General features: G+C 45.4%; 1 protein-coding gene across 2 annotated transcripts in view; it reads right to left on the minus strand.

Annotated features, from left to right (window-relative positions):
• Positions 1-3,577, minus strand: part of IL2RA (interleukin 2 receptor subunit alpha) — a 44,482-nt gene extending 40,905 nt beyond the window's left edge. For both annotated transcript variants that reach the window (XM_027121560.1, XM_027121558.1), the window contains exon 1: positions 2,648-3,577. In XM_027121560.1, the coding sequence (XP_026977361.1) occupies positions 2,648-2,711 (64 nt within the window). In that variant the 5' untranslated portion in view covers positions 2,712-3,577. The remainder of the gene's footprint in view (positions 1-2,647) is intronic.
• Positions 3,578-15,801: the final 12,224 nt, after the last annotated feature.

Consider the following 15,801-nt stretch of genomic DNA (forward strand, 5'->3'; position numbering starts at 1 on the left):
CTCCAAAGTACATCTTAAAGATGAGCAAGGAAACAGTGGTAATAACACCTTGGGATCTAGAGAAATTGAATGATTAAATATGAAGAGTTAAACATTTTGTGTTTTAATGATACATGTGAAGATGGAAATTCCAGTGTGGGCAGTCATCTTTACAAGAAAGGATAATTAGACAAAAATATCATCTTAATGGTTTTCTGCATTGTTTTTTTTTGAGTCTAGGGCATGAAGATTTGATCACAGAATTCCTAGAATGAAAGAAAGATGATCAAGGCATAGATAAACTCTCAGAATTTCCACAATGCTGAGAAAGGCACCTTCAATAACGTGCCTGTTGGCAACATCAGGAGAATTCTCTTTTCAACCACATCCCAGGACCCAGTAATACAGAGACTCAAAACACTCACGTTGACTAATACATCCCCTGTCACCCATCACAATTTTAAATGGTGGCTTTGGAAATTTTCAGACTGAAAATCTGCCTTATGAATCAGCTAGAAATTGCATCTGTTGACAGTCTGATTGATTTCGTTAGCAACTCTCCCTTCTGAGGAATAAAAAGATTTGTTTATTTGAAGACTGGGTTCCCCAGGGAGGAAAAAGCCTGAGATGAGATTATTTCTCACCCTGGAGTGGTTCCTAAGCCATATGTGGATCCCAGAAACTCAGCCCGTATCATTCTCTTTAGCTACCAAGTCCTCACTTGCCTCTGGATGGGACCATTTCATGCCCTGTCTGTGCACTTACTCTCTCTACGGAATCATCTCTGTAGAGCTCGGACCCTGTCTGCAGGGACCAGAAAGAGCACATGGCTGAGAAAACTGGGCTTGAGTCCTGGCTCTGTCACTGCCTGTGTGACCTCTGAGTTTTGAGGTCTTCTTCATCTCATGGGTTGGTGACATCCACCTTGCAAAGGGGCTATGAAGAGGAAAAGAAGACTTACACGTCTGGCACATAGAAGGTACTCTATAAATGGTCATTTTTACTTTCTAGTAGTCTTTTATTGACTCCCAAATGAAGTTTAAATTTTTAAACTTGTTACGAAGGCCTTGGGTCATTCATTTGACGCCATCCTACCTTTCCAGTCTCAATCCCCAGCAACCCCACATCCCCGTCCAAGGCTGGGGGCTGTTCCCTGATGCTCTGCTGTGTCTTTGCTCCTGTGGGCCTCTCTATCTGGAATCTCCACTCAGGGAAATTCACTGCCCCCTCAGGGCACTTTTTGCTGCTGCTTTCAGGAAGCTTTCCCTGATATACCCCTGCTCCCCTAGATCTTATCCCATTCCACCCATACTGCTGTTATTATATCTATGCCTTTCTTCCCCTTACTAGGTTATATGTCTCTTAAGGAGTGAGGCTATGTCTTGTTCATTTTAGTATTTCCTACAGTGTTGAAAAGGGGAACAAGACGTATTGGATAGATTTTTGAAGAGGCGAGTGTATGAAGGAGGCCTCACTGCTACAAGACCATTCAAATCTTCAGATAAGTCATCATCGGCTGGCAATAACACGCGTTTACTTGAAATGTGTTTCCCAGAGATGAGGCATGATTAACTGTAAAGACTTTTCTGTTCTGGCTTGGCTTGACCTCCCACTTTGCAAAGACCCTGTGGAGGTAGAAATCTCATTATGAGCCTTCCTAAAATCACGCCCACTTTTCACTTTAAAGTAAAGAAGATCCTACACCTGGGTCACTTCACAGCCCAGTGACTTGGTCATTTCCCCTAAACAAGCAAAAAAGACTCCTTATGCATCACCCTGTTTCACTTCTTAACGTATCTTTCTGTGACCACTTAGCACCATTATATATCTAGAAACGAAGGATATAAAATCATAGACTCTGATATCTTACCTGTTTTCCTGCATAAGCAAGGGAAGATGTTATTAGAAAGTTCACACTCAATTAAGAAGGAGGTTTGAGGTAGAAGTTGGTGGTTTCTTATTGCTTAAAAAAAAAACTGACAAACCCTTTTGAAAGGATGAAAGGAATTCAAAACTTTCATATATATATATATATATATGTATATATCCACACACATACATACATGCATATATACACATAAGAACATAAGAATTAATGTTCTGAAAGTGATATGCTTATTTTTTTTAAACTTCTATAAAGTTACACATATAAGAAACTTCCTAGGTATTATTTCCTGAGACAGTAAAAAACAAAGTATACATCCTTGAGGCTTAACTCTTCTGAGATCTTAAATGATCCCAATGTTTCATATATGAGTTAGTAATGTCTGCCAGACATTCACCTGGTCTTAGACTCCTAGTAGATTCTTGGTATTATCTTACAGCTTTGTGGGTGCAGTGGAAAACTGAATTCAGTGGAAAATCCAAGTTCTTGAGGACTCTGCTCATTAGTATGCTAACATTCAAATATCACATCACCCTATTCTTCCCAGAATCAGCCGTCAAAGACTTTGAGCGACAGAGAGCCCACCGTTCCAAGTTCTCTTTATAGGTCGGCGATAATTGAGGCATAAAATGGGCCCCCGGTGGGCTGTGGACATAGGGGTAGAACCCAGGATTCAACCCCCTTCCCCGTACTTTCTACTTAGGTGCCTCTCGGATTCTGTGGCTGGGGAGAGTCGACATCCTTAGCCTTCCCAGGACTCCGAGGACACCAGTGACCCCTTACCTGTCACGCAGCCAGGTACGACGATGAATACGAAGAATCCCCACATCAGCAAGCCTGGCTCCATCGTCCGGGCCCCTGGGATCAGCTGCCGATGTGAGGGCCAGGAAGAAAAGGTACTTCTCTGCAGAATGCTGGGTTTCCTTTCAGCCTCTTGCTGGCGTCGCGCTGGGAGGCTGGGGAAGGATCAATCCGCCCAGGTTGTCATCCTCGCTGGTCCATCCGTCTCTAGGACAGTCAGCACTTGCTCTCTATAAGTATTAGCCTGGTTTGTTCAGTCAGGAAATCGTGCCTACCACTCTCTTCTCTAGTCTCAAATATAGGAAGTGGTTTTAACCAGCTTTTTTTTTTTTTTTTTTTAAGTTCAGTTGCTGGGAGGTGTGGGCCGGGGTTGGTGAGAAGATTGGGGTTCGTGTATGAATCCTTTCTTCAGCGTTCCCCTGAAAAGGGGAGGGAGATTCCCCCTGCCGTTGAAGGAGGGTGAGCAAGCACTTCTTGGCAGTGGTCTCAGCTAGAGTTTCATAAACTGGTGTCACTGTGAAACTGAGGTCCTTCCCCAGACTTGCAGCTCCCGGAGGAGTGGGCAGGTGCCACACAAGATGGGGGGCAAGGTCATGCCAGGAGTGTGGGGGAGCAGTCTTGGTCCTGGACGGGAATTTCCTAAAGCTGTCTGACCACGGATCCCTTTAAAAAGTCTAGTGGGCATCCGGGTGGGGTCTCCATACTCAGAACTCATGAATACTCTCCCAAGATTTATAATCAGTACTAGCCATAATTATTTCACCACGATGCTCTGGGTTCCTGCATGTGAGTTGTCATTTTATAAGATGTTTTGCCACCAGATGTGTCTTTCTCTTAAAAGATCATTACTGGGGACTTCCCTGGTGGTGCAGTGGTTAAGAATCCGCCTGCCAGTGCAGGGGACAACGTGTTCGAGCCCTGGTCCGGGAAGATCCCACATGCCGCGGAGCAGCTAAGTCCATGCGCCACAACTACTGAAGCCCACGTGCCTAGAGCCCGTGCTCCACAACAAGAGAAGCCACCACAATGAGAGGCCCGCGCACCGCAACGAAGAGTAGCCCCTGCTCGCCACGACTAGAGAAAGCCCGTGCGCATCAATGAAGACCCAAGGCAGCCAAAAATAAATAAATTTGTGGGAAAAAAAAACCCAAAAGAAGGATCATTACTAAAATGTGGACTTTGGTTTTCGATGTTGGGGGTACTCAGGACTTTTGCTGCCATGTGTGGGATCTTTAGTTGCAGCATTCAAACTCTTAGTTGCAGCCCGTGGGATGTAGTTCCCCGACTAGGGATCGAACCTGGGCCCCCTGCATTGGGAGCGCAGAGTCTTAGCCACTGGACTGCCAGGGAAGTCCCTTCCCTGTTAGAGATCAGAGCTATCTTCTGATTTTCACGAAATGGTTGACTGTGTTTTGCTAAGTGGAGATTCATGTAATCATGTAGTTATAGTAAAATACAATTTAAAAGATATTAGAAAGCAAGTGAAAATATTGACAAAAGGAAGAACCATCCAGGCAAGCCAAAGCAATTCATGGTTCCGATATGTGTTGTTGATAATTCTCTAAGAACATTCTGATATTCTCTAAGAAAGGTAATTATGATCTCTGAAAAGGGCTTTGAAAGGCTGCACATGGACCAAGAGTGGTTTCCAGATTAAGTACCAGAGTTTGCAGAGAAAAGCATGAACTGATCTCTTTCCACGAGTGAAATACTTTATCGAAATGTGACAGGATTATCTTTTACGATTCCAGAGCAGGCTTATGCTCATTGTGGAAACATTTCAACCATGGGATGAGTGCGGCAATTCCTGTTATCTGCCGGGCTGTCCCTGTTATTAAGCTGGAGACTTTGCCTGGCTACAGTGATTATCGTATAGTTTTGAAATAAACTTACAGAAAAATTGGAAGTATAATATAAATAACTCCCCCCCACAAACCATGGAAGAGTAGCTGCCACTGTGATGTTCCAAATACAGAATTGACGATGTTCACTTTAATCCCTTGATCCAGGTGGTGTCTCCCAGGGGCCCCCACTTTACAGTCACTATAACCCTAACCCTAACCCTCTTTGTAATAAGTAAGGACTTGGTGATAAGAAGTAAATATCGTGTTACACATCAGACTTTCAATTTATTCATTTATTTGTGTGTACAGACTCAGGATTTTCTATCTTTTTCACTGGGTTATAATCTATCGCTGTCATTTATTTCAGTGCTCAAACTGTCTCCTGTTTGTCCACCGCGAGTCCATTCAAGGTGGCTTCTGTGTCCTTTTGACACATCCCCATCATTCTTTCTGTACTTCTTTGCTTTGGGAGCATAAGGAGATTCTTCCAGGCTCATCTTGTACTTTCTCTGTCCCAGCCCTGGAATCAGCCATTAATCCAGAGAGTCCGGGTTCCTTCAGAGGGAAATAGTGTTTTGATGCCAAGATATGCTCATTGCTATTGGGGTGGCACTACTCCTAGGCTCCCCCAATGAACAGAGCTAGGGACAGAGGTGAGGAATACATGCATGTACACCCCCCCACACACACACACCCTTTATATTTCTGTATCCATCTATACATATTGGAAACCATGAGTTCACACTGATACATCCCAACATCCCAAATCCACCTGAGCACCACAGGATTGAATTCTAGTTTTTTTCCTTTTCTGTATGTGTTGGTAACTCTCTTCCCTGATGGTGGGAAATTGGCTTCGTTAGCCCTTGTCTGTTTACATTTGATCAGTCCCCCTGTATGTTACCAGTCTCTCATCTCTGCCGCCATCCCTTTCCCCACACAGGTACCCTATTCTGCCTGCTCAGGCTCTGAATCCCTGTTCTGAGCCCACCCCCAGACTCTGAGGGAATGGCCCCCTCGCCTGATCAGGCTCTGACAGCTCTTACCAGGTCACCCCCCCGCCCCCATGGATGTCCTTCTGACCCTGCTTGGGTGCTGCACCCCCATCCCAAGTCGTTCCCCTTGGGAATGACCTCCTCCCCTTGTGTGAGCTCTGACAACCTTGCCACCAGCACTAGGTGTCAGCCCCCTCCCCCCAACGTGGACTCTGATAACACTAGTGTATCTGCCTGTCTTTGTGGACCCCCCCACCTGATCAGGTTCTGACTCCCCCCACTGGGTTTCTCCCTGTGGGGACCCCTGCTCCGCTCTGCTTGGACCCTGACTCCTCATCTTGGATGGTCTCCCCATAAAGACACCGTCCTCACCCCCTTTGGGCTGTGACCGCCCCCCAACTCTGGGCTACAGTGTCACCTCCCACCGGACACACAGTTGTCTCCCCTCCTTTGCTCCACCAGAAAGCTTTAGCTGAATTATTCAGAAAGGGAAGGAGAAGAGGACAGTTAGTGCCCACACTTCAAGAGTAAAGCCGTAAAAGGAAAACGAGGCCAAGATGTGCAATCCGGCCCAGCTCAGAGAACGAGCACACGTGCAGGGAAGGAGCAAACAAATCGTAATGACCTCCAAGCTTTGAAGGTGCTTCATATGTTTTTAAACTCTAGAGGGTCTTAGGAATTAATATTTCTTCTTGGAAAGTAACAGTTACCTAAAGTTTACTAAAACTTCAGTTTTATTTTTTTATTATTTTTTTAAAATATTTATTTTTGGCTATGTTGGGTCTTTATTGCTGCGTGCGGGCTTTCTCTAGTTGTGGTAAGCGGGGGCTACTCTTCGTTGCGGTGCGCCGGCTTCTCATGGCGGTGGCTTCTCTTGTTGCGGAGCACGGGCTCTAGGCGCGCAGCCTTCAGTAGTTCTGGTGCGTGGGCTTCAGTAGTTGTGGCTTGCGGGCTCTAGAGTGCCGGCTCAGTAGTTGTGGCGCACGGGTTTAGTTGCTCCACAGCATGTGGCATCTTCCCGGATCAGGGCTCGAACCCGTGTCCCCTGCATTGGCAGGCGGATTCTTAACCACTGTGCCACCAGGGAGGTCCTCAAAACCTTCAGTTTTATATCAGTTTCTTTTTCTTCTATGAAGTTAAAGTAATATTAAATTTAATGATATATATTTACAAATTTTTAAGGATCAAAGAAATATTAACCAGGACTTATAAGGTACATTTGGACTGAAGTAAGTAGCAAACATTAATCTCACAGATTAATTCACTGATATGTAAAATAATCAAAACTTGAATTGTAATTTTTTTTGCTTTACAACAGAACCTCCCTCAACCCCTCCTCACAATAATTAGAAGAGTTAAATCCATTTTACTAGTAACAAAATAATAGCAAAATAGATTAAACATCTTTTATTTTACATTTTTATTATTAAAAATAATATACAAACTATGAAAACAAAAATAGTGATTTGGGGGGTCTTTTTTATAATTTAGAAACTTTATTCTCACCCCCACCGCCAATTAGCAGATGGGTTTCATATTAGTTCAATTGGAGGTTTTCTTCCTGTAGTTGTCTGGGGGGTCTTTTTAGTCAAATAACTATAATTTTTTTTTTTTTTTTTTTTTTGCGGTACGCGGGCCTCTCACTGTTGTGGCCTCTCCCGCTGCGGAGCACAGGCTCCGGACGAACAGGCCCAGCGGCCATGGCTCACGGGCCCAGCCGCTCCGCGGCATGTGGGATCTTCCCAGACCAGGGCACGAACCCGTGTCCCCTGCATCGGCAGGCGGACTCTCAACCACTGCACCACCAGGGAAGCCCAAATAACTATAATTTTTATGAGTGGTGTTGCTGAATTAGAGCCTCGTATCAGAGGCTCACATTTGACATCTTATCCTGCACTGGAATGCTGAGGAAAAAGGAAGAATGTAGAAATTGCACACTGCTCAAAAAAATGATCAGTTGTTTTATCTTGGGAAGCTCACTTCTCCATTTTAAAGAAATTTCAGGTTGGAATTTTTCATTTTCACTTTGAAATGTTAGGACGTGTTTTTTAGTCAGTCCCGTTGGGAGAACCATGTTAAAATTCTTTTAGTCACAGAGCCAAGTCAACATGATATAAATGTGGGGATTCGTTAAACTGAATAATATCATAAACACATGATGAAATTAAAACCCCAGTTACAGAACAGAGACTAGAGACCAAGAAGTTGACAACCACACCATGACAGTTGGTGGGATGGAGACGGCCAGCAGGTTCCCCAAATCATCCTTCCCTTCGTCTTGGGCGAATGATTAGAACACATTCCCTAGCCTCCTGGAGCTAAGTGTGGTTCTGTGGTGATGTTCTTGCCAGGAAATGTTAGCGGAAGTGATGTTTAGCACCTCTGCCTGGCTTCCCTTCTTTCCAGCTGGCTGGAAGGCTGTGACCAGAGTAATCGTGGAAGTTGGGTGCCCCACCTGGGTTTCTGAATGCCTGGAGCACAGCTACCTATGACCTGGAACATGTACCTCAAATTGCTATACAGGAAAGTGGTAGATATTTTTGTACATCAAGTCACATTCTTGTTGGGTCTTTTGTTACAGCAGCTTAGCTTACCCTGACTAATATCATTGGTCCCAGTAGACCGATCAAACATCACGTGCTCCTGTATCGGTGATTTCCTTGGGGCAGCAGGCTTGCTTAGGAAGGACTCATCCATTCTCAAATCCCGTAAGAACAACCATCAAAATAGCCTCGGTCTTACTCATCATACATGGAAAAAAACCCAGCATTTTGTGAACTTCTAACCAAAAATGTTTTACCTTACCTTTTCAAAATGTAGGGCTCTAAATACTAAATCTAGCTAAATGATTCAATTGTTTGACATGTTATTCAATCCAGGTTTCTTCTTAATATTATTTTAAAGTTTCACAGAAACATCTTGACCTCTGAACCAAGACGTTGCTGAAGTTCAAATAGCTAAGCAACACCTAGTTCACTAGTACAGCAGCAGAAAAAAATATCTTTAAGTATTTAATGGATTGCAATGATGAAATATTTACATTCATATTAATGAAAAGCTTTAAAAATATATCACAAAGTCCCCTGAATTTTTCTAACAAAATAAGAAGACCAGGTGTCTCTCGGCGCTAAGATGGACTCATGTAAGACAGATAACTTGGTTATCTTTTACAGTTTGCACTGAGCTGAGCTTTCAGTCTTGTCTCCTGATCTTGACAGCACAGTGTCAAGGCTGAGATGGGAGGAGAGGAGGAGAAAGCAGATCGAGTCTGTCGTGAATTGTGTATAATTTCGTACTGAGGCTCCATAGAGCAAAGCTGCTGCCCTTAGTGGATTTACGATTAAGAAGGAAAGACACTTGACTGTCACTTTCTAATCCTTTAGCCTCGAAACCCTGGGTTAAATCCATTTCACCCATCTTCACTCATCAAGGTCATTTTAAGACTTGCACGTCCTTGAAGTGGCATGTAGCCTAAACAATAAGATATTTGCCCAAGTTGTCTTTTAGGAGTTTGGAGTCAGCTGTGTCTATTTCAAGCTGAGCTGGTTATGACTAGACAGGACCACTGACCCTTCAACTGGGCAGGTGCACGTGTCCACGTGGTGACCTTTTGAACATGCGGAGGCCTGTAGCTTAGTTACGCCTGTGCAGAACGACCATCATCACACCTTTTCCCAATCAGCTTTCCCCACGCTCCCTATGCCTCAGATCACCCTGCTCCTTTAGTCTTCATCCCATAAATGCCCCGGCCCCTTGCCTTAGGGGAGCTGGATTTGAGACTTGTTTTTCCATCTCCTCGCCTGGCTGCCTTGTGAATAATCCCTCTCTGCTTCAAACCTCAGCGTCCCAACGTTTTTGTCTTGCTGTGTTGGGTAAGACGAACCTGGTTCCGTAACAGACTGACTCTATCATTCACTATTCCTACGCCTTTTTTCCCTCTAGTCTGGTGGTTAATCTTTGGTGGGGGGAGGGGTGATTAGGCTTTTGAGAATCTGATGGAATCTCTGATTTCTTCCCTTGGAAAAAATGTACATCAGCACATCCCCAGGAATTTGGCAGGCCGTTTCAGGAGACTCTCGGTCACTTTGAGGACCTCAGCTTAAAGATCTTCATGCCAAGTTACGGGCCTCTAGGAAGCTGAACTCACGTGACCCAACACACTGTAACACACGTGGGTATCCAACTGCTATTTTTAAAGATACATACCCATAAAAATGTAACTGGCATCTGTTAAAGCAACTTCAGACAAATTCTTTGTGAGCACGTGTCGAAGGTTTGTTTCAGGCCCACTGCAAGGAGGTAATTTCCAATCAATCCAGGTCACAGTTTTCTTTCCTGGTAGAAATTCTTTATGGAAGAAAAGGTGGCTAGTTAACACTGATTATGTTCAAGAAAGGAACATTTGGTTAAAGGTAACTAGGTTCCTCCCAGGAGAGATGGTTAACTGTGCAAGCTGAATCTCAATTTTTCAGGAAATTGCTCAATTCTATTATCAGAAACACTTGGTACTTCCCAGAAGGGACTGTTCATTGCATCAGACAACACATTTCTGACCCACGCTGCCTTATCTGAGGTTTGTGACAATTTTGTAGCAGTAAAAGATGACAAATAGTAACGATCATGATAAAAGCAATAGAAATTCAGGAAGGGAAAACTACTGGGTTGATATGATCTGGACCGGCTAAGAATTGTCCTTGAAGCATGGCTGTCACCTTGGTAGGTGGATACTGAGGTGGGAAGGCGTGGTCGATGGCCAATTAGAAACAGAGGTAGGTAGACAGGTGGTGGGAGCCAAGGGTAGAAATGTCAGTTGGATTTAGACTGAGGTGGACCTCAAAGGACAGAATGAGATGTTTGGACTTCAGCCACTGATAATGTCTAAAGAGGGGTGGGACATAATTCAAGTGACATAATTAGCCTGAGCTGGTACAGGAGTGATTTAAGTTGCAGGGGAGATTAGAGGGACAGAGATGCTCTTTGGGCATGAAATAATGAGGACCCGAATGAGGTGATGATGCAAATTGGAATGGCAGAAGGATTGATGTCGGAATATCTTGCAAAGGAAAAATGCAGTTTTTTTTAAAAAAATGTATTTATTTTTGCTGTGTTGGGTCTTCGTTTCTGTGCGAGGGCTTTCTCTAGTTGCGGCAAGCGGGGGCCACTCTTCATCGCGGTGCGCGGGCCTCTCACTGTCGCAGCCTCTCTTGTTGCGGAGCACAGGCTCCAGACGCACAGGCTCAGTAGTTGTGGCTCACAGGCCTACCTGCTCTGCGGCATGTGGGATCCTCCCAGACCAGGGCTCGAACCCATGTCCCCCTGCATTAGCAGGAAGATTCTCAATCACTGCGCCACCAGGAAAGCCCAAAAAATGCAGTTTTTAATACCTGGTATTTGGAAGCAAGAGGTAGAGGATGGAAGTTGTGAGCTTTGGCAGAAGTGAAATTCATTGATTTGAGTTTCATCTTTTCCTTCCCTTGAACACTCCCAGGCAAAGTTGCTAGTAAATGTGAAATAAAGAGGGCGGCGGGGTGGGGAGTGGGGCCGGGGCGGGGAGGGGAGGTGGAAGACTATGGCAGATGATTCAATCCAGGTGTGTGAAGCTGAGGTTAGGTGAGTTCCAAAAAGCTCAATTAATGGATAGACGTTAGTTGTTCAGTCCTGGTTGTTCTCTCATTCCCACTCTCTTGTTTGGTCTTTGAAGACAGGAACTTTGTCTTTGTCGCTTATCACCCAGAGCACCCTAAGCCTTGGCTCTCCAATCTCTCCCTCCATCCCACTAATGAAGAGCTTATAACAAACCGTTTCTATTGATCAGAATCTAGGTTGGGGAGGAGGGGGTCTAAAGGAGTAGCAGGTGAAAGAGGAAGAGGCGGTGAGAAATCAATCACCTTCTTTCACTTTTCCTTCGCTCGCCATTATGGCTTGTCAATGGTCATTTCAACAATGCCCCTAGTCCCAAGTGGCACAGATTCTCCTATGAAAGAAAGATTTAAAAAGTGGGTCATGAGGGCTTCCCTGGTGGCGCAGTGGTTGAGAGTCCGCCTGCCGATGCAGGGGACACGGGTTCGTGCCCCGGTCCGGGAAGATCCCACATGCCGCGGAGCGGCTGGGCCCGTGAGCCATGGCCGCTGAGCCTGCGCGTCCGGAGCCTGTGCTCTGCAACGGGAGAGGCCGCAACAGTGAGAGGCCCGCGTGCCGCAAAAAAAAAAAAAAAAAAAGTGGGTTATGAAAGAATGAATGCAGAAATTAAAAAGGATGAAATAAGAGAAGGCTGGGGTAAGGAAGAAAGAGACAAGTGACCACAGTGAGTGATGGTGAGTCCCACCTGGTGATGCTAGCCCCAACCATCGTGGGAGGGGGTCATCCTGGAGACTAAAGTTTGCTAGGGTGAGCTCTCTACTGAATCCACGTATTACTGTTTTCGGGTATTAAAACACTAGTTCTCCAAGGCGTCCTTGCGAGGATGGGTATGAGTATGCACACTAGAGAAGCCAAGGGCGAGAAAAATTGCTCCACAGAAAAAAGAAATGGTGGATGAATGAGGGGGAAGGAGGGTTGAGAGAAAGTGGCAGAGAGGGGATTAGGATAGAGTGAAAAATTAAGGGAAACTTTGGGGGGATAATAGAGAGCTCAGAAGAGATTTAAAAAATCACTGGAGGGTGACACTTCGCGATTGGCTTTGCAATGTTCACCCTTTTCCCCAACATTCCACAATTCCACAAAAATCTTGAGTCAAATGCCCATTTCTTGTTCATGCCTTTTGGAGTTGCATTCGCTTTGAGGATGCGTTCAAGTGCTGAGCACGGCTTTCTATGTGAGGTTGGGACAAGGGGGAAACATATTTAGCTCAGAATCACATGATTTCTCCCCTTTCTTTCCTGCTTCTGCCCTTTTTACCATTTCATTTTTTCTAACATCTTCAAGGGAAGTCCAAGAAAGAGAGAAGGTGAGACTTGGATAAAAGGATTTCACTTCTGTCAAGTCATCCATCTACAGATGTTGACTGAGCACCTATAGTTAAACAAGTGCTGTGATAGGACCTGGGGAATCCAAGAAATGAGGGCATATCCCCGCTCAGAGGGTGCTCACGATCTACTCAAAGAGAAAAGGAGGTGGGCCCTTGACAAGGGAAATGACTGATGGGTTTGCAGGGACGCTTAGCCGCCCAGGCCTGCCCTGCCTCACCCAGCTGCACCACATGAAAGCAGCCTTGCTCTCTCATCTCACACCCTCCTTTCTCTAGCAGAGCGATGTGCTGAGCTGTGGTCTCAGAGTCAGAATCCAAGAGAAGAGAACCTTTGCCTTCTTGGATAATGGCAGTGTGATGACCACAGGTGGTACAGGAAACCTGTTGTTTACATAGTGGGTATGCCTTATGCGGTTCCGTAAGAGGTGGTTTTCTCAGGCCTGTGGTGTCCCAGCCCTTTCTCTGCCCCTTATCTCTTAGCTGTGGACCTGAAATCTCCACTGGAGGTCCCACAATTTACTTTATTCCATAGTTCATGCACTCTGGGGGAGCGTTCTTTAGTATAATTCAATTCAATGAGTACTGGGAGATGCACATGCTCTCAAAGAGCCCACCATCTAATTTGGGGGGTTGGGAATCAGACAAGCTCCCAGCTAACTGCAAACATATCTGTCAGATTGGTAATCCCTCAAGTAGAGAATCAATCAATGCAAGAGAGGCCCGAACGCAGAAGTCTTCAATCCGTGTTTGTTAGATGGTGGACTGTATCTGCCGTGATTGATGCCTGCCATCATTGAGGGGATGAGCAGTATTGATGTAATGCTGCTTCAGATTTGGCCCCAGTTGGTTCTGTGAAAACAGTCTTATTTCTCTCAAACTGGTGTCAAGAGAATGCTGCTGCAAATTCTACGAAATCTACAGGTACATCCTGTTATTGAGACGCTGAGTTGAATTTCTACAATTTGTAATTTCCACCAGATTTTACTAGTAGCAGGGTACCATGGAAAATCAAAATCCACTTTGAATCAAATTCCTCTTCCCCTACTCACATGTCTAGTTTCTAAGGAACTGTTTGATTGCTGTGAATTGCCCTGCGCATAAAATCCTGGGAGCGAACAGTTGGTGTGTATGAATCAAAAACCAAGTCCTCTGTCTCTAATGGTTAAAAATTGACTTTGCTATCATTTTGTAGCTTATGAAGACTCTTCCAATTGGATGCCACAGAGGTTGTCAAAAAGTGACGCTCCTTTTCTCCCTTTCTGTTTGAGAGCAGGATACGTTTGCTAGATGGAAATCAGCAAAACCCCCTCACCTCTTCCATTGTGGCTCTAGTTCAGGGATGGGTAGTAATGCATTTTATCTCTCAAGCCAGAGCTGATCCATTACCAATAGTTGCCTGGAGCAGATTCTGGGCCCCATCTGAGCTCAGTGGCTGTGGGTATTTGGAGGGGGTATGTAGGAATACCTGTATCATTTTGTTTGTTTGTTTGTTTGTTTGCGTACGCGGGCCTCTCATGTTGTGGCCTTTCCCGTTGCGGAGCACGGGCTCCGGATGCGCAGGCTCAGCGGCCACAGCTCACGGGCCCAGGCGCTTCGCGGCATGTGGGATCTTCCCGGACCGGGGCATGAACCCGTGTCCCCTGCATCGGCAGGCAGACCCTCAACAACTGTGCCACCAGGGAAGCTCCCCTGTATCATTTTTTGTCTAGACCTCTACCTGGGTTCCCAAGTGGATTCCCTGGCTCAAATGTATTATTACCTCTTACTCCTCCATAATTCTTACCCATTATGTTCAGCTTAATCTTTCTGAAGAACACGGTAATTTCCCCCCTTCTTTTATCGAAAACTTAGAATCTTAGAAATGTCCTTAATGTCCTTGAAATTAAGCCCAGATTCCTTAGCCTGGCATTCAAGATCCTTCATCATCTGCCCTAGCCTATCTCTCCAACATGAATTCTCCCCCCGATTCTCCTTCATGCTGTCTCTGCTACAGAAAAAACAAACAAAATGAAAATCGTCAACTGCTCACTAATCCCCTAGCATGGCCCCCTCTGTTCTTGGTTCTGTCTGCCAAATCCTTAAGTCCAAATCTAACTTACTCTTTAAGATCCAGCTCAAACACTACATCTGTGCTAAAGGGAATCTCACCTAATCCCTCTGTCTGGACGTGCCCTCTCTTCCCCATGTCTCAGTAATACCAATAATAATCACTGACATTGATGAAATGCATGCTACAGGGCAGGCACCGAGCTAAGCTTTTCATATGTATTATCCCACCTGCTTCTCACAGAAATTGGATGAGGTCCCTGTACTATATCAGGATTTCCATTTTACAAATGAAGACAGACTCTCCTTGTGGTTGTGAAATGCCCACACTTAAAATTAGCTGGGAGTGGTGTCATGTCTGGGTCCCCAGGTCTCCCGCCACATCCCATCACTCTCAGGGCAATTCCCAATTTACAACTGTGTCCAGGGTCTCTGGAGACACGTCTGATCATTCCTACTCAACTCTACGTGTCTTAGAGGCAGGAAATGCCTCCACGTGCCCTTTCATTCCCAGAGCAGTACCTGGCACAGAACAGAAACTCACTAAGAATCTGTTGAATGTAGATTGCGTGGGGAACTCATTCAGACCTCTGCTTTTGAGAGACAAGAGTAATGTGGTATCAGTCTTCACTGGTTTTCATCAGGCTTTTTACTTTATGAAATTGAGTTTCGGGAGAAATCATTTGATTGTGGCATATCTGAGTCCACACTTACACCAAGAGTTTGGTTTATACTCACACCTTCAGTTTTAGGAGGCAGGATGGTCAGTATTTTCAACCAAGAATCCAGAGAATCGGATGCAATCAACCAGCTGATGTAAGGAGCTGAGTGTGTTCTCTTAAGCTCTGGACTCACCTCTTCTTAAGAGCAGATGGGCCTCCAGGAACTCAGCTGGGCAGGCCAAGCAAGGGGAGGGGCATGGAGGGAGGAGTATAACATTTTGCTTCTTTAGGTTCTGAGCAACTTTGATCCTCTGTTTAAAAACTTGCAGTTTTTCCACAATTCTTTCTGGCAACTTCTAGTTTCAGAGCTTGAGAAAACAAAATGAAACAAAACAAAAATAAAAACAAAGCAGGGAGCTTCCCTGGTGGCGCAGTGGTTGAGAGTCCGCCTGCTGATGCAGGGGACACGGGTTCATGCCCCGGTCCGGGAGGATCCCACATGCCGCGGAGTGGCTGGGCCGGTGAGCCATGGCCGCTGAGCCTGCGCGTCCGGGGCCTGTGCTCCGCAACGGGAGAGGCCACAACAGTGAGAGGCCCGCGTACCGCAAAAAAAAAAAAAAAC

Source organism: Aethalodelphis obliquidens, unplaced genomic scaffold (genome assembly GCF_003676395.1).
Source record: "Aethalodelphis obliquidens isolate GAN/ISIS:26980383/991018 unplaced genomic scaffold, ASM367639v1 scaffold23, whole genome shotgun sequence".
Classification (NCBI taxonomy): domain Eukaryota; kingdom Metazoa; phylum Chordata; class Mammalia; order Artiodactyla; family Delphinidae; genus Aethalodelphis; species Aethalodelphis obliquidens.